The sequence below is a fragment of the Lissotriton vulgaris genome, chromosome 8, assembly GCF_964263255.1.
Source record: "Lissotriton vulgaris chromosome 8, aLisVul1.2, whole genome shotgun sequence".
NCBI lineage: Eukaryota > Metazoa > Chordata > Amphibia > Caudata > Salamandridae > Lissotriton > Lissotriton vulgaris.
In genome coordinates, this window is record NC_141696.1 from 1,500,855,900 (window position 1) to 1,500,879,471 (window position 23,572).

The 23,572-nt window shown below is 47.8% G+C and overlaps 1 protein-coding gene across 7 annotated transcripts in view; it reads left to right on the forward strand.

The window, feature by feature from the left end:
- QTRT2 (queuine tRNA-ribosyltransferase accessory subunit 2) overlaps window positions 1–23,572 on the forward strand; it is a 222,788-nt gene that overhangs the window by 182,042 nt on the left and 17,174 nt on the right. For all 7 annotated transcript variants that reach the window (XM_086935601.1, XM_086935596.1, XM_086935602.1 and 4 more), the window contains one exon: window positions 10,499–10,619. In XM_086935601.1, the coding sequence (XP_086791727.1) occupies window positions 10,499–10,619 (121 nt within the window). The remainder of the gene's footprint in view (window positions 1–10,498; window positions 10,620–23,572) is intronic.

Below are 23,572 nucleotides of genomic sequence, written 5' to 3' on the forward strand. Positions count from 1 at the left end.
TGTCACGCTTCGGCCCTCTGGGGTTAGTGTGGCTGCTGTCCTCCCACACCATTCCTTGCGTGTTGTAACCGTCTCAGAAGCAAGCTCTAGAGAGGGGTCTGCTTTCTTCCCGTCTACCCCACTCCTGGGGCAGTTAGTGTCACGCTTCGGCCCCCTGGGGTGAGTGTGGCTGCTGTCCTCCCACACCATTCCTTGCGTGTTGGAACCTTCTCAGAACCAAGCTCTAGAGAGGGGTCTGCTTTCTTCCCTTCTACCCCACTCCTGGGGCAGTTAGTGTCACGCTTCGGCCCCCTGGGGTGAGTGTGGCTGCTGTCCTCCCACACCATTCCTTGCGTGTTGTAACCGTCTCAGAAGCAAGCTCTAGAGAGGGGTCTGCTTTCTTCCCTTCTACCCCACTCCTGGGGCAGTTAGTGTCACGCTTCGGCCCCCTGGGGTGAGTGTGGCTGCTGTCCTCCCACACCATTCCTTGCGTGTTGTAACCGTCTCAGAAGCAAGCTCTAGAGAGGGGGCCTGCTTTCTTCCCTTCTACCCCACTCCTGGGGCAGTTAGTGTCACGCTTCGGCCCCCTGGGGTGAGTGTGGCTGCTGTCCTCCCACACCATTCCTTGCGTGTTGTAACCGTCTCCGAAGCAAGCTCTAGAGAGGGGTCTGCTTTCTTCGGTTCTACCCCACTCCTGGGGCAGTTAGTGTCACGCTTCGGCCCCCTGGGGTGAGTGTGGCTGCTGTCCTCCCACACCATTCCTTGCGTGTTGTAACCGTCTCAGAAGCAAGCTCTAGAGAGGGGTCTGCTTTCTTCCCTTCTACCCCACTCCTGGGGCAGTTAGTGTCATGCTTCGGCCCCCTGGGGTGAGTGTGGCTGCTGTCCCCCCACACCATTCCTTGCGTGTTGTAACCTTCTCAGAAGCAAGCTCTAGAGAGGGGTCTGCTTTCTTCCCTTCTACCCCCCTCCTGGGGCAGTTAGTGTCATGCTTCGGCCCCCTAGGGTGAGTGTGGCTGCTGTCCCCCCACACCATTCCTTGCGTGTTGTAACCGTCTCAGAAGCAAGCTCTAGAGAGGGGGTCTGCTTTCTTCCCTTCTACCCCACTCCTGGGGCAGTTAGTGTCACGCTTCGGCCCCCTGGGGTGAGTGTGGCTGCTGTCCTCCCACACCATTCCTTGCGTGTTGTAACCGTCTCAGAAGCAAGCTCTAGAGAGGGGTCTGCTTTCTTCCCTTCTTCCCCACTCCTGGGGCAGTTAGTGTCACGCTTCGGCCCCCTGGGGTGAGTGTGGCTGCTGTCCTCCCACACCATTCCTTGCGTGTTGTAACCTTCTCAGAAGCAAGCTCTAGAGAGGGGGTCTGCTTTCTTCCCTTCTACCCCACTCCTGGGGCAGTTAGTGTCATGCTTCGGCCCCCTAGGGTGAGTGTGGCTGCTGTCCCCCCACACCATTCCTTGCGTGTTGTAACCTTCTCAGAAGCAAGCTCTAGAGAGGGGTCTGCTTTCTTCCTTCTACCCCCCTCCTGGGGCAGTTAGTGTCATGCTTCGGCCCCCTAGGGTGAGTGTGGCTGCTGTCCCCCCACACCATTCCTTGCGTGTTGTAACCTTCTCAGAAGCAAGCTCTAGAGAGGGGTCTGCTTTCTTCCCTTCTACCCCACTCCTGGGGCAGTTAGTGTCACGCTTCGGCCCCCTGGGGTGAGTGTGGCTGCTGTCCTCCCACACCATTCCTTGCGTGTTGTAACCGTCTCAGAAGCAAGCTCTAGAGAGGGGGTCTGCTTTCTTCCCTTCTACCCCACTCCTGGGGCAGTTAGTGTCACGCTTCGGCCCCCTGGGGTGAGTGTGGCTGCTGTCCTCCCACACCATTCCTTGCGTGTTGTAACCGTCTCATAAGCAAGCTCTAGATAGAGGTCTGCTTACTTCCCTTCTACCCCACTCCTGGGGCAGTTAGTGTCACGCTTCGGCCCTCTGGGGTGAGTGTGGCTGCTGTCCCCCCACATCATTCCTTGCGTGTTGTAACCGTCTCAGAAGCAAGCTCTAGAGAGGGGTCTGCTTTCTTCCCTTCTACCGCACTCCTGGGGCAGTTAGTGTCACGCTTCGGCCCCCTGGGGTGAGTGTGGCTGCTGTCCTCCCACACCATTCCTTGCGTGTTGTAACCTTCTCAGAAGCAAGCTCTAGAGAGGGGGTCTGCTTTCTTCCCTTCTACCCCACTCCTGGGGCAGTTAGTGTCACGCTTCGGCCCCCTGGGGTGAGTGTGGCTGCTGCCCCCCACACCATTCCTTGCGTGTTGTAACCGTCTCAGAAGCAAGCTCTAGAGAGGGGGTCTGCTTTCTTCCCGTCTACCCCACTCCTGGGGCAGTTAGTGTCACGCTTCGGCCCCCTGGGGTGAGTGTGTCTGCTGTCCCCCCACACCATTCCTTGCATGTTGGAACCTTCTCAGAAGCAAGCCCTAGAGAGGGGTCTGCTTTCTTCCCTTCTACCCCACTCCTGGGGCAGTTAGTGTCACGCTTCGGCCCCCTGGGGTGAGTGTGGCTGCTGTCCCCCCACACCATTCCTTGCTTGTTGTGACCTTCTCAGAGGCAAGCTCTAGAGAGAGAGTCTGCTTTCTTCCCTTCTACCCCCCTCCTGGGGCAGTTAGTGTCATGCTTCGGCCCCCTGGGGTGAGTGAGGCTGCTGTCCCCCCACACCATTCCTTGCGTGTTTTGACCTTCTCAGAGGCAAGCTCTAGAGAGGGGTCTGCTTTCTTCCCTTCTACCCCACTCCTGGGGCAGTTAGTGTCATGCTTCGGCCCCCTGGGGTGAGTGTGGCTGCTGTCCCCCCACACCATTCCTTGCATGTTGGAACCTTCTCAGAAGCAAGCCCTAGAGAGGGGTCTGCTTTCTTCCCTTCTACCACACTCCTGGGGCAGTTAGTGTCTTGCTTCGGCCCCCTGGGGTGAGTGTGGCTGCTGTCCCCCCACACCATTCCTTGCATGTTGGAACCTTCTCAGAAGCAAGCCCTAGAGAGGGGTCTGCTTTCTTCCCTTCTACCCCACTCCTGGGGCAGTTAGTGTCTTTCTTCGGCCCCCTGGGGTGAGTGTGGCTGCTGTCCCCCCACACCATTCCTTGCATGTTGGAACCTTCTCAGAAGCGAGCTCTTGATCTAGAAAGGGGTCTGCTTTCTTCCCTTCTACCCCACTCCTGGGGCAGTTAGTGTCACGCTTCGGCCCCCTGGGGTGAGTGTGGCTGCTGTCCTCCCACACCATTCCTGGCATGTTGTAACCTTCTCAGAGGCAAGCTCTAGAGAGGGGTCTGCTTTCTTCGGTTCTACCCCACTCCTGGGGCAGTTAGTGTCACGCTTCGGCCCCCTGGGGTGAGTGTGGCTGCTGTCCTCCCACACCATTCCTTGCGTGTTGTAACCGTCTCAGAAGCAAGCTCTAGAGAGGGGTCTGCTTTCTTCCCTTCTACCCCACTCCTGGGGCAGTTAGTGTCACGCTTCGGCCCCCTGGGGTGAGTGTGGCTGCTGTCCTCCCACACCATTCCTTGCGTGTTGTAACCGTCTCAGAAGCAAGCTCTAGAGAGGGGTCTGCTTTCTTCCCTTCTACCCCACTCCTGGGGCAGTTGGTGTCACGCTTCGGCCCCCTGGGGTGAGTGTGGCTGCTGTCCTCCCACACCATTCCTTGCATGTTGGAACCTTCTCAGAAGCGAGCTCTTGATCTAGAAAGGGGTCTGCTTTCTTCCCTTCTACCCCACTCCTGGGGCAGTTAGTGTCACGCTTCGGCCCCCTGGGGTAAGTGTGGCTGCTGTCCTCCCACACCATTCCTGGCATGTTGTAACCTTCTCAGAAGCGAGCTCTTGATCTAGAAAGGGGTCTGCTTTCTTCCCTTCTACCCCACTCCTGGGGCAGTTAGTGTCACGCTTCGGCCCCCTGGGGTGAGTGTGGCTGCTGTCCTCCCACACCATTCCTGGCATGTTGTAGCCTTCTCAGAGGCAAGCTCTAGAGAGGGGTCTGCTTTCTTCCATTCTACCCCACTCCTGGGGCAGTTAGTGTCACGCTTCGGCCCCCTGGGGTGAGTGTGGCTGCTGTCCTCCCACACCATTCCTTGCGTGTTGTAATCGTCTCAGAAGCAAGCTCTAGAGAGGGGTCTGCTTTCTTCCCTTCTACCCCACTCCTGGGGCAGTTAGTGTCACGCTTCGGCCCCCTGGGGTGAGTGTGGCTGCTGTCCTCCCACACCATTCCTTGCGTGTTGTAACCGTCTCAGAAGCAAGCTCTAGAGAGGGGTCTGCTTTCTTCCCGTCTACCCCACTCCTGGGGCAGTTAGTGTCACGCTTCGGCCCCCTGGGGTGAGTGTGGCTGCTGTCCTCCCACACCATTCCTTGCGTGTTGTAACCGTCTCAGAAGCAAGCTCTAGAGAGGGGTCTGCTTTCTTCCCTTCTTCCCCACTCCTGGGGCAGTTAGTGTCACGCTTCGGCCCCCTGGGGTGAGTGTGGCTGCTGTCCTCCCACACCATTCCTTGCGTGTTGTAACCGTCTCAGAAGCAAGCTCTAGAGAGAGGTCTGCTTTCTTCCCTTCTACCCCACTCCTGGGGCAGTTAGTGTCACGCTTCGGCCCCCTGGGGTGAGTGTGGCTGCTGTCCTCCCACACCATTCCTTGCGTGTTGTAACCGTCTCAGAAGCAAGCTCTAGAGAGGGGTCTGCTTTCTTCCCTTCTACCCCACTCCTGGGGCAGTTAGTGTCACGCTTCGGCCCCCTGGGGTGAGTGTGGCTGCTGTCCTCCCACACCATTCCTTGCGTGTTGTAACCGTCTCAGAAGCAAGCTCTAGAGAGGGGTCTGCTTTCTTCCCTTCTACCCCACTCCTGGGGCAGTTAGTGTCACGCTTCGGCCCCCTGGGGTGAGTGTGGCTGCTGTCCTCCCACACCATTCCTTGCGTGTGGTAACCGTCTCAGAACCAAGCTCTAGAGAGGGGTCTGCTTTCTTCCCTTCTACCCCACTCCTGGGGCAGTTAGTGTCACGCTTCGGCCCCCTGGGGTGAGTGTGGCTGCTGTCCTCCCACACCATTCCTTGCGTGTTGTAACCGTCTCAGAAGCAAGCTCTAGAGAGGGGTCTGCTTTCTTCCCTTCTACCCCACTCCTGGGGCAGTTAGTGTCACGCTTCGGCCCCCTGGGGTGAGTGTGGCTGCTGTCCTCCCACACCATTCCTTGCGTGTTGTAACCGTCTCAGAAGCAAGCTCTAGAGAGGGGTCTGCTTTCTTCCCTTCTACCCCACTCCTGGGGCAGTTAGTGTCACGCTTCGGCCCCCTGGGGTGAGTGTGGCTGCTGTCCTCCCACACCATTCCTTGCGTGTTGTAACCGTCTCAGAAGCAAGCTCTAGAGAGGGGTCTGCTTTCTTCCCTTCTACCCCACTCCTGGGGCAGTTAGTGTCACGCTTCGGCCCCCTGGGGTGAGTGTGGCTGCTGTCCTCCCACACCATTCCTTGCGTGTTGTAACCGTCTCAGAAGCAAGCTCTAGAGAGGGGGTCTGCTTTCTTCCCTTCTACCCCACTCCTGGGGCAGTTAGTGTCACGCTTCGGCCCCCTGGGGTGAGTGTGGCTGCTGTCCTCCCACACCATTCCTTGCGTGTTGTAACCGTCTCAGAAGCAAGCTCTAGAGAGGGGTCTGCTTTCTTCCCTTCTACCCCACTCCTGGGGCAGTTAGTGTCACGCTTCGGCCCCCTGGGGTGAGTGTGGCTGCTGTCCTCCCACACCATTCCTTGCGTGTTGTAACCGTCTCAGAAGCAAGCTCTAGAGAGGGGGCCTGCTTTCTTCCCTTCTACCCCACTCCTGGGGCAGTTAGTGTCACGCTTCGGCCCCCTGAGGTGAGTGTGGCTGCTGTCCCCCCACATCATTCCTTGCGTGTTGTAACCTTCTCAGAAGCAAGCTCTAGAGAGGGGTCTGCTTTCTTCCCTTCTACCCCACTCCTGGGGCAGTTAGTGTCACGCTTCGGCCCCCTGGGGTGAGTGTGGCTGCTGTCCTCCCACACCATTCCTTGCGTGTTGTAACCTTCTCAGAAGCAAGCTCTAGAGAGGGGTCTGCTTTCTTCCCTTCTACCCCACTCCTGGGGCAGTTAGTTTCACGCTTCGGCCCCCTGGGGTGAGTGTGGCTGCTGTCCTCCTACACCATTCCTTGCGTGTTGTAACCGTCTCAGAAGCAAGCTCTAGAGAGGGGTCTGCTTTCTTCCCTTCTACCCCACTCCTGGGGCAGTTAGTGTCACGCTTCGGCCCCCTGGGGTGAGTGTGGCTGCTGTCCTCCCACACCATTCCTTGCGTGTTGTAACCGTCTCAGAAGCAAGCTCTAGAGAGGGGGTCTGCTTTCTTCCCTTCTACCCCACTCCTGGGGCAGTTAGTGTTACGCTTCGGCCCCCTGGGGTGAGTGTGGCTGCTGTCCCCCCACACCATTCCTTGCGTGTTGTAACCTTCTCAGAAGCAAGCTCTAGAGAGGGGTCTGCTTTCTTCCCTTCTACCCCACTCCTGGGGCAGTTAGTGTCACGCTTCGGCCCCCTGGGGTGAGTGTGGCTGCTGTCCTCCCACACCATTCCTTGCGTGTTGTAACCGTCTCAGAAGCAAGCTCTAGAGAGACGGGTCTGCTTTCTTCAGTTCTACCCCACTCCTGGGGCAGTTAGTGTCACGCTTCGGCCCCCTGGGGTGAGTGTGGCTGCTGTCCTCCCACACCATTCCTTGCGTGTTGTAACCTTCTCAGAAGCAAGCTCTAGAGAGAGGGTCTGCTTTCTTCCCTTCTACCCCACTCCTGGGGCAGTTAGTGTCATGCTTCGGCCCCCTGGGGTGCAGTTTGACTGCTGTCCCCTTCTCAGAAGCAAGCTGTAAAGAGAGGGTCTGCTTTCTTGCTACTCCCCTTTTACCCCCCTCCTGGGGCAGCCAGGGTCTTTCTTCGGCCCCTGGGGTGCACTCTTTATTGGCAGGCGCACTTGCCCATTACCTGTCATACTAGTCTAATGTGGTTTCATTCTGTCTAGTCACCAAGCTGTGATGCTAAACTTAATTTCGAGTACCACTCTCACGTCTCGCAGTGGATAACATGGAGCAAATGAATTTCGAGTGGATGAAGGAATGCTGAGTTTTGTGCAAACGTAAAGTCCTAAAGTGCTTCCTGATGATGTAAATTAAAAGAGGATTAAGAAATAGTGAATACTGGAAACGCATTATGAGGACCATTTCTCAAACACTAGAGGTGTCGCTCACACCGGACCCGAGGGTCTGTTTGCTGAATGTATGGGGGAAGACTGATCTAACACGACAGGGGCAGCAGTGGGTGGTGATAGAAATGATGGCGGCCAAGCGTGATATAGCGCAGAAATGGGGGGCGGCGGACGCACCGACGTCGGCACAATGGTGCAAACACATGGATAGGTTGATGGTGACCGAGCGAGCGGTTTATAAGATAAGAGCCAACCCTCGCAAATGGAACAGAATATGGTTACCTTGGAATAAATATAGGGGGGACCTATGTGAGCCTTTATCCGAAGAGGAGGATGACAGCTCCGATGAGGAGAATGAGTTGGGGGATTGATAAATACCAGTTGACGGAATAATGGGAGGGGTTTGGGCATGAGAAGGAGGGAATTTTAAGAAGCTCACAAGAAAGGAATAGAATGGTACATCGGGAAAACCCACTGATATGAACGATTGACTGTATAAAGAAATCTTGTTATATTGTTTATTATTCCTAATGAGTCTGTGGTTTTGTTCAGAAAAAATAACAAAAGCAAGGCAATTGATCTCTGTATCTATTGATGGAATGTCTGGAACACAATATACTTGAATGCTGCCGGACCGGAAGGTTGTCGGCTAAATAGCTGTGCATTACAAACACCGAAATGATTATGGCGTGGCAACTGATATCTGAACACGCGAATGATGTATTGTGTAATTGACAACTGCCAATAAAGTCTTACAACCAAGAAAAAAAAGAGGATTAAGAAAGAGTGAAAATGATTGAGTTGAAGTAGGAATAGCAAGTTTTACATCAAACCTAAATCATTCAAAAGACAGTGTTACCTACGCTGATTTTTTTTAAGTTAATGAGAATTTACACCCCGTTTACTGTGTATCAACGTCAGTAAACAATAGGAAAGGCAAAAGCTAGCGTGAGTCGTGAGTTTAGTTATTCTGTATGAAAACACATAGGTGAATACTTGTTTAAAGGTCAATTTCATTTTAGAAGCATATGCGCTAAAAAGGGTTTACATCCTAGGCTGGTGACTGACATTTAGGTGTGCTATATAAGCGCATATGGTACAGTGCTTGAATATAAAAAGCACTGTTGAAAGAAGCGAGCAGAACAGAAGGTTTGAAGCAAAGGCACAGCACCTAATAATCTGCTGGTATTGAAATGCCAACGTTTCAACCATAATGTCAACAATGAGACTGGGCCTTCCTCATGACAAAGATATTAATTCAAAGGATGGACATAACCAATAATAAGCCTGTTGTAGTAGAGCTATCAGTTGTGCAGCGTCATTCACAATCAACTACTTAAATCAGTGTGGTTCTTAACCCTTTGACTACTGTGGTAATATTTAATTTTCTAAGCAGTAGCTGACCCCCTGAGAAGGCTTGGCAGACCCACCGGGCCCCCGACGACAGGTTAAGAATCACGGACTTAAACAATTTCTTCAAGTCATGAAATCCTAACTCGCTACATAATGGCTTCTGTTTCATCACATTTTACAGACAGTTGCTTCTAGTTTAGTCCAGTTGGACCTCTTTACTTCAAGGAATGCTAAAATGCCTAAGTTCAGGATGATTAAGCTGGGCTTAACCTTGTTTGAGCTTCGGTAGAAGTTATACAGTTTGCAATTTTGTTTTCTAAACCTGATGCAAGAGAGATCTTTGATAGGTGAGCAGGTCAGCAACATTGATCATTTATCGCTCAAAGTTCAGAAGCTGTTACCTCTGACTGACAAAACACAGCTACAAATGCCAATGCTGTTCACAACTTCTTACCTTGGGTCACATCCCTGATTCAATGTGAAACCGACTGACAGCACAAAAGTTATGGAGTGTTAGAATTCATTTCAGCCATTGGTTCTCTGTTGGAAACACAAGCATTACCCATAACATGCCTCAGATCTCCACCATTATATGAGGGGTGGATAAGGTAATGCCAGGAATGGCTACAGAAGGCCTAGGGTAGCCATCATTGTTCCAGGTCCAGCACCATCCAGGGAAAGCATAATAATATCATGAATGCCCGCAATATACACCGAACAACCGCCATTATGCCAAGGCAACCACTGTCATCACTGGGCACCGACATGCATTTTAAGGCATGTAGACGGTAAGCCAAGAATGGGCAGTATTGTCACTGAGCGGGCACCATCAAATCAAAGATGTTCACAGGTTTGCAAGGACTGGCAGCATTCTCAGAGTGTGGTCAATATAAAGTCAAGGATGCCCGCAGTATGTAAAAGATAATTACTAATAGGCGGCCTTCATGCAAGGGAAGGGCATCGCCAACATGGTTGCACAAACTATGCTAGGGCTGGCCAGCATGATGATGGAGAGTAGAATACTAAGCAGGCGATGCCCACAATATGCAAGTAATAACCACCACTGTGTTAGGGCATCCATCATGCCATGCTTCAGCGTCTTCAAGCTAGGGCTCCAAAAGTATGCCACGGATGACTAGTGTTGTACCATAGCAGCTTAACACCTGGCGCTGGCATGATCATGACAAGCATGCTCACATTATGCTAGGAATCCCCACCATTGTGCCACTATTATGCCAGGAGAGTGGATCTCATCATACCCAATTGTCCCGAATATCTATATGTCATGGATGGCGCGCGATGCTCGGAGTCAGGTTGTTGATAGGGAGTGACACAGCCATGAATCTCACATATGCGCCATACACTAACACACCAGGTTTTTGTCTACAGATGTCCTTCCCTTCCAGCTCACGTCACACCTCTCCTCTCTGGTTTCTGCGGCCCATCCACCTGGCATGTCCTATGTTCGCAAAGATATATTATGATCGACAGTACAAGCCTTTATAGCGATAGGCTTATAACAGCACTGTGCGCAGCCACGCCTCAGAGCGGGGGGCTGCAGGTTCAGTTCACTCCCTTCCAACAGAGCCTTAATTGCGCACCTCCCGAATGGGTAGAAACTGCGAATGTAATGTCCAGTTCCAAGCCCTTACACATGCACAATCCGAGCTTGTTTTTCTGTCACTCTGGTGGTCTGGAACCACACAGCTCCAGATCCTGTGGGGAGGCTCCTGGGTGGGCCACCACTAGCAAGCCCTGCTCAGATTGCCCCCTCTTTGGATTGTCGGTGGAGGGCTCCATGCTGTTGTTCTGCCCCCTCCCTCTCTAAAGTCCTACTTTTTCATGTTCTCTTCGTCTCATCTTTGGATGCTAGACTGTGTGGCTGAGCGGCTCTTGTGCTTCAAGGGTTTTATTCTAGTAATCCGTGGTGCACGTGCTTTACCAGGACAATGAGATCCTTCCACAGATGTGTTGAGTTCTCAGCAAGGGCTTTCTTTCTTCTTTCAGTCCTAGAGCAGCCTGTGAATCCAGATCCAGTCAAATCCAGTGAAGAGAAGGTCCAGAACGGAGAGCCGGACTCGAACAGCGGCGACAAGACACCTTTTGAAATCTGTTTGAAAGATAAAAGGTCTGTTTCACTTTATATCTCTGTCGTTCTCGAGCACTGAACAGTTTAAAATGGCCAGTTCCTTTTTCATGTACGCTTTCTTTATCTCCTTTTTCTTACCTATCTTTATGTTGATTACTTCTGTCGATCCTCGCTTACTCGTGCATGCGTCTTTCCATCTGCATTTTATTTCCTCCCACTAACACCTCCTCTTTCTTTTCTTCCCCTCATTTGCTTAACTTTTTTTCTGCTACCTTACTTTTTTTCTGGTACCTTTCTTCTCCTTTTCTTGCTTTTCCTGCATGTATGTATGCTATTTATTTAGCTTTCTCGCTGTCTATTGAAGCCTCGTTCTTCACTTCAGACTCTTTTTTTTCTCATTCCGTTCCCACTTTTGATATTTTTCTTCCTCTTTCCTTTACTCTTCCATCTCTCTGCCTCTGTCCCACATTATGTACTCCTAGATTTCATTGTTCCATTACTTTGCATAGTTCCATTGTACATCTCTTTTAAATGAACGCTCAGTATAAGTTACGTAAAATGGATTTATTGTTCCAAAGGTTTCTATTTTTAGATGTGTAATTGAAACTGCAATGCATTTGCATTTCAGCGATATATTACCAAATTTCATTCATAACTGCTGTGTAAGATGTAGCTATTTTTCAGTTGTTTAGCACTTACTGCAGTGACTCCGGCCATGAACAGAAACCACAAAGCTGTAAAGAGTTAAATTTTGAACTATGGGCTTTGGAGAACACACCCTCCCCCATATAAAATGAAAGGATGTATATATCCCACGTGTCATTGTTGGATATCAGCTTCGAGGAGGTGCCTCATTTAAATGTCTGAGAGAAGTATATTGGACATTGGCGATGGTGGTGAATTAGGCAGGAATCCTGCACCACTGTATTTGTACTTAAGGGCCACTTTGTGCAAATTTAGTTCCACGCTTCATTTCTATGCGAATCCTTATCTGGACAGAGCCTTTGCTGTTGTAGCTGGAATATCTAAACCTCCCTCTTCTGGCTCGTTCCAGGACACCTGATGGATTTGTTTTTGTTCCCAACATCAAAATCCCAAAATAAAATTCAGAATTGAAGCTGTCCAGTCTGGTTCTACCCTTTAAACTCCCTTCCTTAATGTCAGTGGCTGTATTGACTGCAGACCCTGACCTGTCCCATTACCAGCACATGAGCTGATTTTGAGGGACAGAAATGTTTCATATTGAAAGTACAGTGATATGTAGTATGTATGTTGACAGCGTGCTGCTACATACATTTCCCTGGATGAAAACATGATGTAAACCTTTGGAGTAATAGCGGTATCCCTCGCGCGATGACGGTGCAGTGGCGGGATGCGTGCCGCTGCATTTTATGCCCTTTCTGTATGGTGCACCTCATATCCACTCAAGTCATGGTTTCTAGCATCTATGGCCCAAGATTCACATTAGGGAGAGAAAACTCCCATTAGTTCAAATATATTCTGCTGCTTCCTTGTGTGGAGGTACCCTGTACACTGCAGATTCGGAGTGTACAGCAATAGTAATATGTTATATTTGCCATAGCCTTACCCCTGAAAACAAAATGCCTTGGTCCACATACAAGCTGATTATCCTATAGAAATGTGACTTCAATAATGCAACAGTTCGCTCTTGAATAGACGCTTTAGGATTCTCACCTCTTACTGATAGCACTACAGTTTATTTCTCTTGAATTTCATAGTGAAAGGCAGTAGCTTTTGAGGTCCTCCATTATTCCAAAGAAATAATAGGAAAGAATGGTTGATGGAATATTTGTTTTATTTATTTTATTGGGCATTTTACCTAGCAAGCAAGTATAATACAAGTTGCAAATTTGAAAAAATACCAGTGTTCTGTATTTTTTGTGAGACTGCTTAAGATTTTGTTTTCATTTTGATAGTAAATGATTTAAACATGCACAGTATTATTTACAGCAGACAATATACATTATAAAAACTGCATTTTTAATGCACTTTTGTAGTTTACTTTTAAGAAATCATGAGGCAAATGAAATGAAAAGAACAGAGTTGATCACTGAATTCTTACTTATAAACGACATCAAGTAGGGACCTATTAATAGCTTCGCATGCATTCTAGATCAGTGACCCTTATTACCAGAAACAAATACGACTTTCGACACCCTACTTTATATTATTTTAATAGGAGCACAGTGATTTCATCGATGGCGTGTGGGAAATTGAGCCTGTCTCTGGGGTCAGTGGGTGCATTTGTGATGGTTGTGAACTCTTTCCTTTGCGTGGACAGTTTCTAAATGATGCAAGACCTATAAAGTGTTGCTGTGGTGTCTACCACAAGAGCTGGTGCCACTCTCGGTCGGGTCAGCAGGCTTCGCTCCTTGCCTCTGTCCCTATCGGCCTATTGCCAAGGCACTAACTCAACACTGCTCGGCCACTCTGAAATAAAATGACATTTATTGAAGGTGCTATTGGCGGACAATGCAAAAGCAAAGCTGCCTTACACACAAGCATTTATACAAAAATCATTTAGATCAGCAAAGCATTAATAAATAAGGTTAAAAGAAATGGGCCAGGCATCGCTGCTCAAGCACATTAGCGCATTAAATATAAAACGCGTTGTAGTTCTGCTTTTCCCCAGAAGGTTTTTCATCATACATGTAATGCTCATATACTTTGTGCCATGGTTTTAATTTTGCAAGAGTTTTATCCGAATGTCCAAGCTTTTTCTCAACTCTAAGCCAGTTTGTCTTGTTGTGTAGCCTGAGAGGTCACTTAGGAGGAAGAACGTTTGTTGGTCTGGGTTTTCAAGATGTTCTTTGCTCCAGTTGTTGTGTTAGATCTGACCGTGTTGTAGAACTTCTTGCAGCCCAGCATGAAATGTTTCATGCCCTCTCCTGGTCCGCACAAGCATTGATCTGAGACCACACCGTTTCTTCTGTTCATGATCATGTTTAGCGACAGACTTCCTCCTCTTGCTGGAGCGGAGAGTCTCCCCTCTCTATGGTTTGATAGCAGGTTGAGGTATTGTTGAGCATTGCATGATGGGTCATATGTGCCCACGCTTCTATTGGGTCTCGTCTAAGGTTTGCGCTCAGTATGCCTGCTTCGCTGTGGCTGTCTCAGCTATTCGGCCGCTCTGTCACTGGTTTCGCTCCCTTCGGTCTCTCAGTGTGGGGCTGTCTTCATGCCACTCATGGAGCTCCTTCCATTCTTAATGCTTCCCGCAGGGCAGGCTTCTCTGTCGGTAGCCGTGCAGGGCTGATGGGAGCCACCGTTGTCAGCACGCATGATCTATCTTTGGGCTGCTGGGCAGCAAGAAACTGCAAACGTTTCCTTTTTAGAATACTCCAGGGTGGCCTCTTCATGGACATCGCTTATGGGGTCCCCTTCATACAGATCAAAGGCACGGGGAAGGTCTAGATGGAGCAGGATTTGGGCCTCCAGGCTGGCAGCAGAGCTGAAGAGAGTAACTCCACATCTTACTCCACGCCAACCCAGACCACACACCCCATGCCACCTAATGTAAACCATATAAAAACATGCCCGCTTTTGTAAACCATCTACATTTATATCAACTAAATTACTGGCCCTGGGTCTGACCCTGCCTTTACTCTCTAAATCAAATGTAGCCCTGTTGCCTCTATCCACATTCTAAACCTAAACCTAAACCCTAACTTCAGTCTCAACCATGACCTTCTACCCTACACCCTTACTCTATTCCCGAAACTCTTATCCTAATTGTAAACATAGTCCTGACTGTACCTTACTGCTTGACTCCACCACAACTCTATATCCTAGACTCTTAACACTAGTGTAAGCCTAGACCTTACCATTACCTCACACCCTAAAATGTAACCCTGGACTTTTCCTACATTTGAACCTCAGCCCTCCCCCCCCCTAATCACAACCTTACATTCTAAATCCCGCCCGTACTCCTTAAACTCTAATGTTAATCCTATCCTGCATGTAGACCTTAGCACTACCCCTTAGCATAACCTCGCATCCTACACACTAAACTGTAACCCAACAGCTAAACCTTAGGTCTGATGACACGCTTATATCCTACACTGTAATTCTACACCATAAACTCCAACCCTAATTGTAACTCTACTCCCTCCAACCCTAATTGTAACTCTACTCCCTCCAACCCTAATTGTAACCCTACTCCCTCCAACCCTAATTGTAACTATGCCAAATTTCAATACTAAACTCTAATAATAATTGTATCCCTACATTTACATCTAAACCCTAATCACGTTTCAATGCTTTACGTTTTTTGTTATTTGCTATTTGTGAATTGCACTGGAACACGTATTGTGCGCTTTACGCAAAGTGCTTTTAAAGATTTCCGGAAGATTAAAAAGGTTTTAAAACTACAGAAAGACGAATGAAATCACTAGAGCTCTAAACAGGGTAGATCTGCTTTGTGCTTTTTCCACACTAGAAGGGCCAGTAGTGCGAGCTCCTGCATTCTCTGGACATGTCAGAGTATGGTTCAGGCTTCGGGGTAATGGGACGATCTAGAGGACATCCAGGAGCCCACCTCCCTCCCCCAATGTTCTTCTAAGGGTAACACCCACCTGTAGGCCAAACAAAGACAAACCTACTCTGTGGAAGCGTACCTTGTACTAAAAGTGTGCACACCAGGAAGAAATAAACTACCCGCGCTGAAGTGGTCTCCTTTCAGATCGTGCTGTTTGGTGACCAGTCAGGAGGCAGTAACAGGACCGGACAGAAGAACGAGGTGTTTGTCCTCTGTCCAACCACATTAGTCCCAACTGAAGGCGCTGCAAGTATTGCGCCATAACAAGCGATGGTGTAAAGTGGGAAGATCAGTAAAATCGACTTGCTTGTTGTTGTGCACAGGGAAGAGAGTATTTGCACTTACAAAAAATGTATTTGCTCTTTTGCAAGAATTCCAGAACAGCCTCTTTTGCTTACTTACTAATACCATTGTAAATAAACAATGCTTTGTGTTGTATCCCAATCTTTCTGTGTCACTCAATCTTGAACAGGGGTAATATAAAGCACGAGTGGTGAGCTATTACTCAACTCCCCACCTGCCTTGTGCCCTTTCGTCCATCACCACCCCCTCTTGTACCGCTTTTGGCCGCCATAAGTGTGGCAGGGTATGCTCAGACGTGAGTCCCTTGCTCACTTTGTCACTGGATTCAAGCAAGCCGGGCTGAAGACGGCTGGAATGCCAGAAACCGGTTCTCAGAAGCTTGTTTCCGGTCCAGGGAAGACATGGCTTGGCAGTTCGGGCTGGACTGTTCCCATGAGGCACAGGGTCAGACTGATTTGCATATGGCCATGTCTGAACTGGGGTGGCAGAGTGGGCTAAAGAACGGTGATGGATTAAACCCAGATCTTTTGACCGGGTGTGAGTGTTTGATTGATTCAGATGCTCCGTCCATCACCACCCCCTTTTGTACCGCTTCCCTCTGCTTTAGCACCAATGCAGGACCCAACTTTAAATGGACAGACCATTAGAGGTACTCTCAATCTTTTATGTGAAGCCAAAACATAGCTCCTGCCATCGAAGCTGTAGGCCTTGCGAAGGTGTTTGGTCTGTAGTCATGCACTGACATGGTCCTCTGAAGTCAAAGGTCAGTGTGCTTTGGAGATCAGAGCTAAGAGGCCTGCTTGTTATGAGAACTTGACTAATAATGCAGAAGAGTTCGCCTCATCGTTGGACGAAAGATTCCTCTTTTAGAACTAGCTGATCCCATCATATGGAGGTTTGTGATTCAACATTTTTATGGACTCCAAGACCTCTGGTTTTTGATGGGCCTACTTTTTATTGTTTGATAAGCGCATATTCTAACGTCTGTTTTCCCGGGACTCATTGATTAACCAACGCAGGTGATTGTATAATATTTGTAAAAATACATTTTAAAAAGTGCAGTGTCTGGGAACATCTCAGTCTGGAATGGTTGAGTTGTCTTGTTCATTTTACAGCAGAGGAGAAGAATGGTCCGTTGTCCTTTGGTGGTTCAGTTTCCTCAATGACGTGAACTCTCCTTTAAAGATGGTTGTTGGTTTTGCATGTATTTGTCTTTGCAGTCCCATGCATTCCTACTCCAGCGACCTGTCCATTGTGTTAACCAATTCTGCATTACTTCTGATCAAGCAGGCTGTATCTCAATTTACTAGGCACAAGGTTTAGTAAGACTAAGATAGCAGACTGTCAGGTAAGATTATGCAGGTCTTACATACTGAATCCTCAGACAACAGGTCTGTTTGTCAGATTCTAGCTCTCAGTAGCTCAGTGTAGCAGTGTTACGCCTAAGGCTACACATCTTATAGGTTCAGACAAAGGAAGTAGGCTTTGCATTACACAACTGGTGGCTCAAGCCTCAACAGAGAAGCTGAATGCCTTACGATACCGCTCATGCTCAAACCGCGGACAGAAGAGGTAGTCATCAGTTCTCAAGCGTAGTCCTTTTATCTAAGAGACATCCGCTGCTAGTTCTACTAATACATGCACTCCGTTTCAAGCCTGAAAACCAGGAACAGGAAACACGTCAAACCGTATTGTAGACTGGTCCTTGGTTGTAAACCATCCCTTGAGATCTGCTAGATCCAAGAGGAGCAGCTAGACCTGAGGCTTACCCCCACTCATTTCTGGTAACGGCTTCGGCACCGGTGAAGGAGCAGGAGCCAGATGCAGGCGATGAGATGGCGCTCACACCTACCACAAGCCAGCTTCACAAACGTCTACATTGTGGAATCTTCATGGTTCGTCATAAGCTTGAAATAGTCCCCCCTGGACAAACTCTCTTATAAAAACATAGTCTCTGTGTTATTTTGGAGGCAAAAACTGCCACTTTCACGCGTTCGTTGAGTTTGATTTCCTTTTACTTTTGGTTAACGGATGGATATTTGGCCTACACCCAGCATGCCATAGGGCACCTCTGCATGCCTCCATATAGCAGTAGTAGCTATTCCTTGCCGCGGAGCCCAAGGGAAGCACTACATGGCGAAGCGACAGAGGCCGGACAAGGAGAACCCTAGGATGGGCTCAGAGAGGCCTCCAGTGGGAATGAAAACAGTGAATCACTGTGGCACACAATCAATGGCTGCTTACAGCCGTGTATCTGCATCATTTGTGTATCGTTGTGTCATGTAATGGGGGCAATACAGACTCCGATACCCAAAGGGGACTCTCCACCCTCGCAAAAGGAGGTCGTAGAATGATTCTGAGAGGCAGAAGAGGGGGTGCACCAGAGAGCTGTGGTGTTGCTTGGACAGTGCAACTCTGCTGGGGTACCCCACTTTCCCAGGTGGTGTCACCTCCGTGCCCTCTCAAACACTTTAAGGTGTCCTCACCGCCTCTGTAAAGTAGCTGCATGAAACTCGGTCTATACATTCACCGGGCACTACTGTCCAGATGAAGAGTCGAGAGCTGATATCTTTGGTGGCCAAACACCTCTGAAGAATGAATTTAGACAAGGCTATGATCATGAGTGGTTTTTCTGGGTTTTCTTTGTTCTTGATTGTTGAGCATCTCCTGGTTTTGGGATAATTTTGCTTTTCTGTTCAGTGAAGAACCTATGCTACCGAAATAAATGCTACTTGTAACCCTTGTTTCTGGGACTCTTCACTGAAGTCATAAACAACCCTCTCACATCCCTTTCAATTCACAACTGACAATTTTGATTCAGTTAAATTGAAAACTCTGCAGATCTCCTTAAAAAAGAACTGAGTTTTCAGGCAACTGTCAGTACAAAGCAGGCTGGGAGAGGAAAGGCGCCGGCGCCTTAAAGGAACAGTGCATATTTTGAAATTGTGTCTTCATTTAACAAAAGAAGCTCTTGTTTCCTTTGTTTTTCTCTCCAACATAAGAGTTTGATTTGCGTTTTTTCTTGTCTGCCGCATGTTAGTCTTTATTCTTCAATGTTGCCATATTTGGTATTTCTATATTCTTGATGGTGAGAATAGTGGGGAAATGATATTGCCGGTTTATGATATGGAGGGTAGGTCTGCATTTGGGTAATGGCAGCTTTTACCTACAAAACACTCCATAGGCTATTGATTTTTTTTTTAAAAAGGTGTTTTGTGGTCCCACAAGCAGGTGGAAATATTTTATGTTTATTGATTCAGGAAAGAACCCTATGATGCTAAACTGTGAATACCAGGAAGTAATACCACTGTTTGTGCACCTTACCATTACCGTACACCTGCAAAACAGTCATTTGTCCCTGTGATCGGACTGGAGGCTCTAATATGGGGTTGGAGGCTTCTTCTTTCTTCCCTGGGATACTGTAAGCGTTCTGCTGCTTCCCTGAACGCTGTTCCTTGAAGCGGTGGAAAGATGCAGTGCAGAGTTTTTGCAACCCCTTATCCACTTTTGTTTACAGTACGTCTGCTGTATTGTATTCTCTGGCTGGGCGTGGTCCGTCATTGTGTAGGCTTCAGGATTCGGACAATAATAGATTTGTTTGAGGTATGTGCTTTGTATTCTTGAGACAGTTTGTTCTCCAGGCATCTTTCAGGCAAAAATGAAGCCATATTCCCACTGATTTCCTTTTGCAGTTCTTTTTGACTTTTGGGGGGAGGTTCTTTAGCGGACCCTCAACGTGTAAAAATATTTATAAGCTTTGTCAGGCGCATGCGGGGCAGGGTCTTATTGAGGTGCAAACTAAATGGGGTGCAGATTTAGACTGTGAATGCATGGATCCCCTTTGTAAGAGAATCTGTGAGCATAGCAAAGGTGTTTGTAGAGCACTAACCGAGCCAGCAGATCAGTGCCCAGGGTCAAACACAAAGCTAAGGGAACAGGTAGCTAGGTTCCGACCTGAGAAGAAGTGTAATGTTACTACATTGGGACGTGTGCATATTAAATTGTTTCCTAAATTGATACAAGCTTGAGGTGGTCCAAACAAATACAGCGATGTTGCTCCAGATATGGGTGCATATATGGAGAACACCTGTTGAGTTGTTTTTTCTTTTTTGCCTCCAGTCTGATGGTATGCTGGCTGTTGGTGTGCCAAGGACCACCGGAGATTGTGAGCTTGTCAGCCATATATGTTGGGGTTCTGGTGGTGATGGCTTTGTAAATGATGCCACTGGTTTTGACGATGGTGCTGGCCGGCAGGGCAAGCCTGTGGAGTTCCATCAGAATGGAGGTGATGTGATTATATTTCTTTAGGCCTTGGGTGTGACGTGCTGCCATTAAGTGGGTCCAGTATGAAGTCCGGGAGGCCATGGGGCGAGGTGTTGCCACCATCCACAGTCGTGCACTTCTGTACAGTATTTCAGAAGTCGCTTTCTGGGAAGAGCAGTTTCACTTTCTTTACTAGAGAGAGCTGGCACCAGGCTGTCTTTGGAAATGTGTCCTGGAGGGTGAAATTGCTGGCCAGGGTGAATCCAAGTGACCTGGCTTTGGGTGAAAGTTGGAGTTCGAAGCCGTCAATGTTAATGTCACCGAGCCATGATTTGGGTGCTTGTTGTTCTTGGCACATAGCAGGAAAGCTGTCTTGGTTGGGTTAATCTTCAGGCAGAGCTCAACTTGGATATCCATGTCCGAATGGGGTGCTTTGTTTGAGGTGTTTGGTATCTAGAGCGGAAATAAAATTAGAGTTGTTTCCCGCTGACATGTTGATGAGTTTTGATGCTGATATTGGTGAGTAGAAACCCAAGGGTCTTAATGTAGAGGTTACAGATGACTGGTGACAGAATGGACCTGGAGGTGTGTCTCTATTAACGTTCGCTTATACTTGATAAAACATTGTTGTTTTTTTAACTTTTATTTATCTTGCTCCCTGGTGCTGGCTGAGTTTAACCCTCAAAAGGATCCTACGTGCCCCAGATTTTGGTCAAAGGGGGCAGGCTTCTGGCATATGATCTGGTTGTGCTTTTCCCTCGTTTTAATTGTGCCTTAAATGCTGTGTGATATCTCTGGTATTACTGACGTTGCCTTGTAGTCGAATCCCACTATTGTGTTGTCGGGCCTTCTTCCAAAAGTAACAGTGGCGCAATCCCGCTTCAGAAGGCAGGGTCTGCTTGTGAAATTCCATGTCGCCCCCAAACCTCATTGGATGCGCATGACCCCTCCCAGTTATACAGCCAAAGATTGTGATTGAGCCGTGCATCATGAGTGCGAGGAACTTTTTCAAAGCCTGCCCCCCCTTAAACAGAGCACCTAGAATATGTACAACAACCACAGGAGATATCCTACAACAAAACCAGCACTTAGAAATTGATCTGTTGCAAGATCGACATGTACAATATCGTCAAAGTAAGTAGATGAGGAGTTACTATAATAATTCTGCAGCCCTCTATGTATGTTTACCTTGACGATACTGTGCAAGCCTATGTCATTTCTCTATATTGTTGCATGTTGCTATTTTTGTAGTTGATAATGGGACCCAAAACCTTACAGGGACTAATTTGCCTAACTTTAAGGGCACTCCGATTCTTCTGTGGCATGTGGTTTCACACAATGCTGGAGTCGAATGAACATGTCATTTGCTGTAGTTATGTACAGTGTTAATGCACCAGTGCACATATTTATGTCTATGCCTCTATGTATTGTGTAAGTTCGCTGACATCCCCTGCTTTGAGTGTATTCTTATAGCATGTATAGACCTGTCTGTCACCATTGTGTCTCTGGGGAGATCGTGGTATCTACAAAGTCATTTGTATGTTGTAACTAAACCAATAAAGAACTTTAGGGGGAGAAATCATTCCACATCCTGATTGACATGATCAAGATTTGTGGAATGCTTGAAGTCGCAAAGTTCATTGCACTAGCAAAGAAATCATCAGCGTGGAGGTGTTGGTGGTGTAAGTATCTTAAAAAATGTAGTGAACATCCATAGTATAACTTTGTTTCCACATCCTGGAACCGCATGTTAATCAGGTCATGCTAAAAGCTGTGTTTTAGCGACTTTCTAGGGTGTGAAATGAAAGTGAATCTCCTTATTTAATGCACATGTATGATGGAGTACTTCCAAGTATGAGCATATATTCCCTGTGAAGAAGAAAAACGTTTATTGCACATTTCCAAATTATTTTCTTATGCATATGCCACCTTCCCCCACTGGGTGGTTAGAGTACTCCTGTATTTGTTCTACTGCTGGAGAATTTCAGGCATACTCCTGGGATTCTTTGTAGCGTAAATGTCCTTCAATTACTTGCAAAAGTAAATTTCTGACCTATGTAAATCGGGATTTGTGAGTCTGAACCCCACAATGCACCAAGAGAGGGAAGAGAAGAAAGAAAGAGTCATCTACAGCACCTCGCGGCGGACTTATCCTGTGCACACATTCATGAGGTGGTGTACACTAAAATTCTCAGAAAATTATAAGGACTCAGTCCCAAAGACCGGCCTTCTAGCCAGTATGCGTCAAAGATTTGGTGGTCATGGACTGGCTCATCAAGATACCAGGTGAACAGGTGCTCTATTTCTTGTCAAGCAACATATGTGAGTTGGTCTCGTCGCCATCATTCTCTGCTTGTAGGTTCCAACTCACAAAGAGACTAACACGTGATGCAGCCAGTGCGGTGTATTTCTGAACAGTTCCCCAAGTTACAAAGTTATGACTGATTGAGTTATGTAAATTTATGGCATGTGTATATGCGGAAAAAGTGGTATGGATCTGTCAATCGCGTACACTCCTCCTCTAGAACTTTGGAACTTTGCTCTACTCGAAGAACTCATCTAATACTACAGAGTCCACAGTAGTCGTAAGAAACGAGCAGCGAGCGTAATAGACCCCCTGCTTACTTACCATGTCCTCTTCACTGTAAAATCACTGTGCTATCACCCAAGGAAGGTACTCCTTTTACAACAGATTCTTTATCTGTATGTTCTGCAGCTATCTTTGCAACTACTGTCAGCATTAATAGATGTACGTAATCTCACCTTCAGGCTCAACATACAAAATGGTTTTATGTATAACAGATTCTGGCCTATAGAATTTGGTGCTGCTTGTTTGTCTGTCACAAACCTGCTCCGCCATATTTGAACTTTTGTTGCAAACAAGGTGTGAATAATGCTCCCTCATGGTGCTGGCTTTTCTGAGGGCTCCGCATTCTTTACTTTATCAAGATTTTGCAAGCTCAGTGAAAGGGTTTCAGATCAAATAAGACCTACAGTTTGTATGTGTTTTCTTTCATTTTAAAAGGTTTAACTGATAGAAAGGTTTATACAGTTCCATCTTAGGCTTCTGTTCATCCTTCTCGCCTAATGTTTAGCCTGTAATCTTTTTCCTTCCTTCCCCTACGAACATGTATTTACTCTTCTCTGGGTCGAAGCTTCTCCATCTGTCTTTGAACAGACTCTGGGGCTGTGGGGATTTTATGTTTCCCGTTGGAAGAGTTGGGGAATGAGGTCTGTGGCGGTGTAGATGGAGATAAATATCTGCGGTGAACAGATTTAATAAACTCCTCTGGAGTCCTTGAATATCCTAAATATTACATACACATCTAAACGTAGACTTCAGTTGACATAAACTGCAGCAGATGTTTATATTTATGTTTTTGTGTTCTGATTTGTTTTTATGTAACAGTTTTCCAGGCTGACAAAGGTAGAAATCCCCGAATGATCTTGAGGAATTGCAGTATTCCAAAGAATTTTCCGGATAGCGAATTTACTTGGCTGTCAAAGGACAGCTTGTGATCTAGCCAGATACCAACCAAGATTTTTAGCTTTTTGTTTTGGAGATGGTAAAGGACCCAGATTGGCAGGCTACTATGCGTTGAAACAAATATCAGGCTGATTACCAAGTGTTAGATTTGGGTGTCTCTAATTGGCAGAGTAGGTACCTTTGACCAAATAGGGAAGGGACCCTTGCGTCTAGTCAGGGTAAGAGGGTACACTCCTAAAATAACCCCTGCTCACCCCCTTGGCAGACAGGCTTATCTCAGAGGCAGTGTGTAAATCATTTGTGAACACATACAGTAACTCAGTGACAACACTACAGATGGACACCACACAAGTTGTTGTATATAGACTTAACACAAGACCA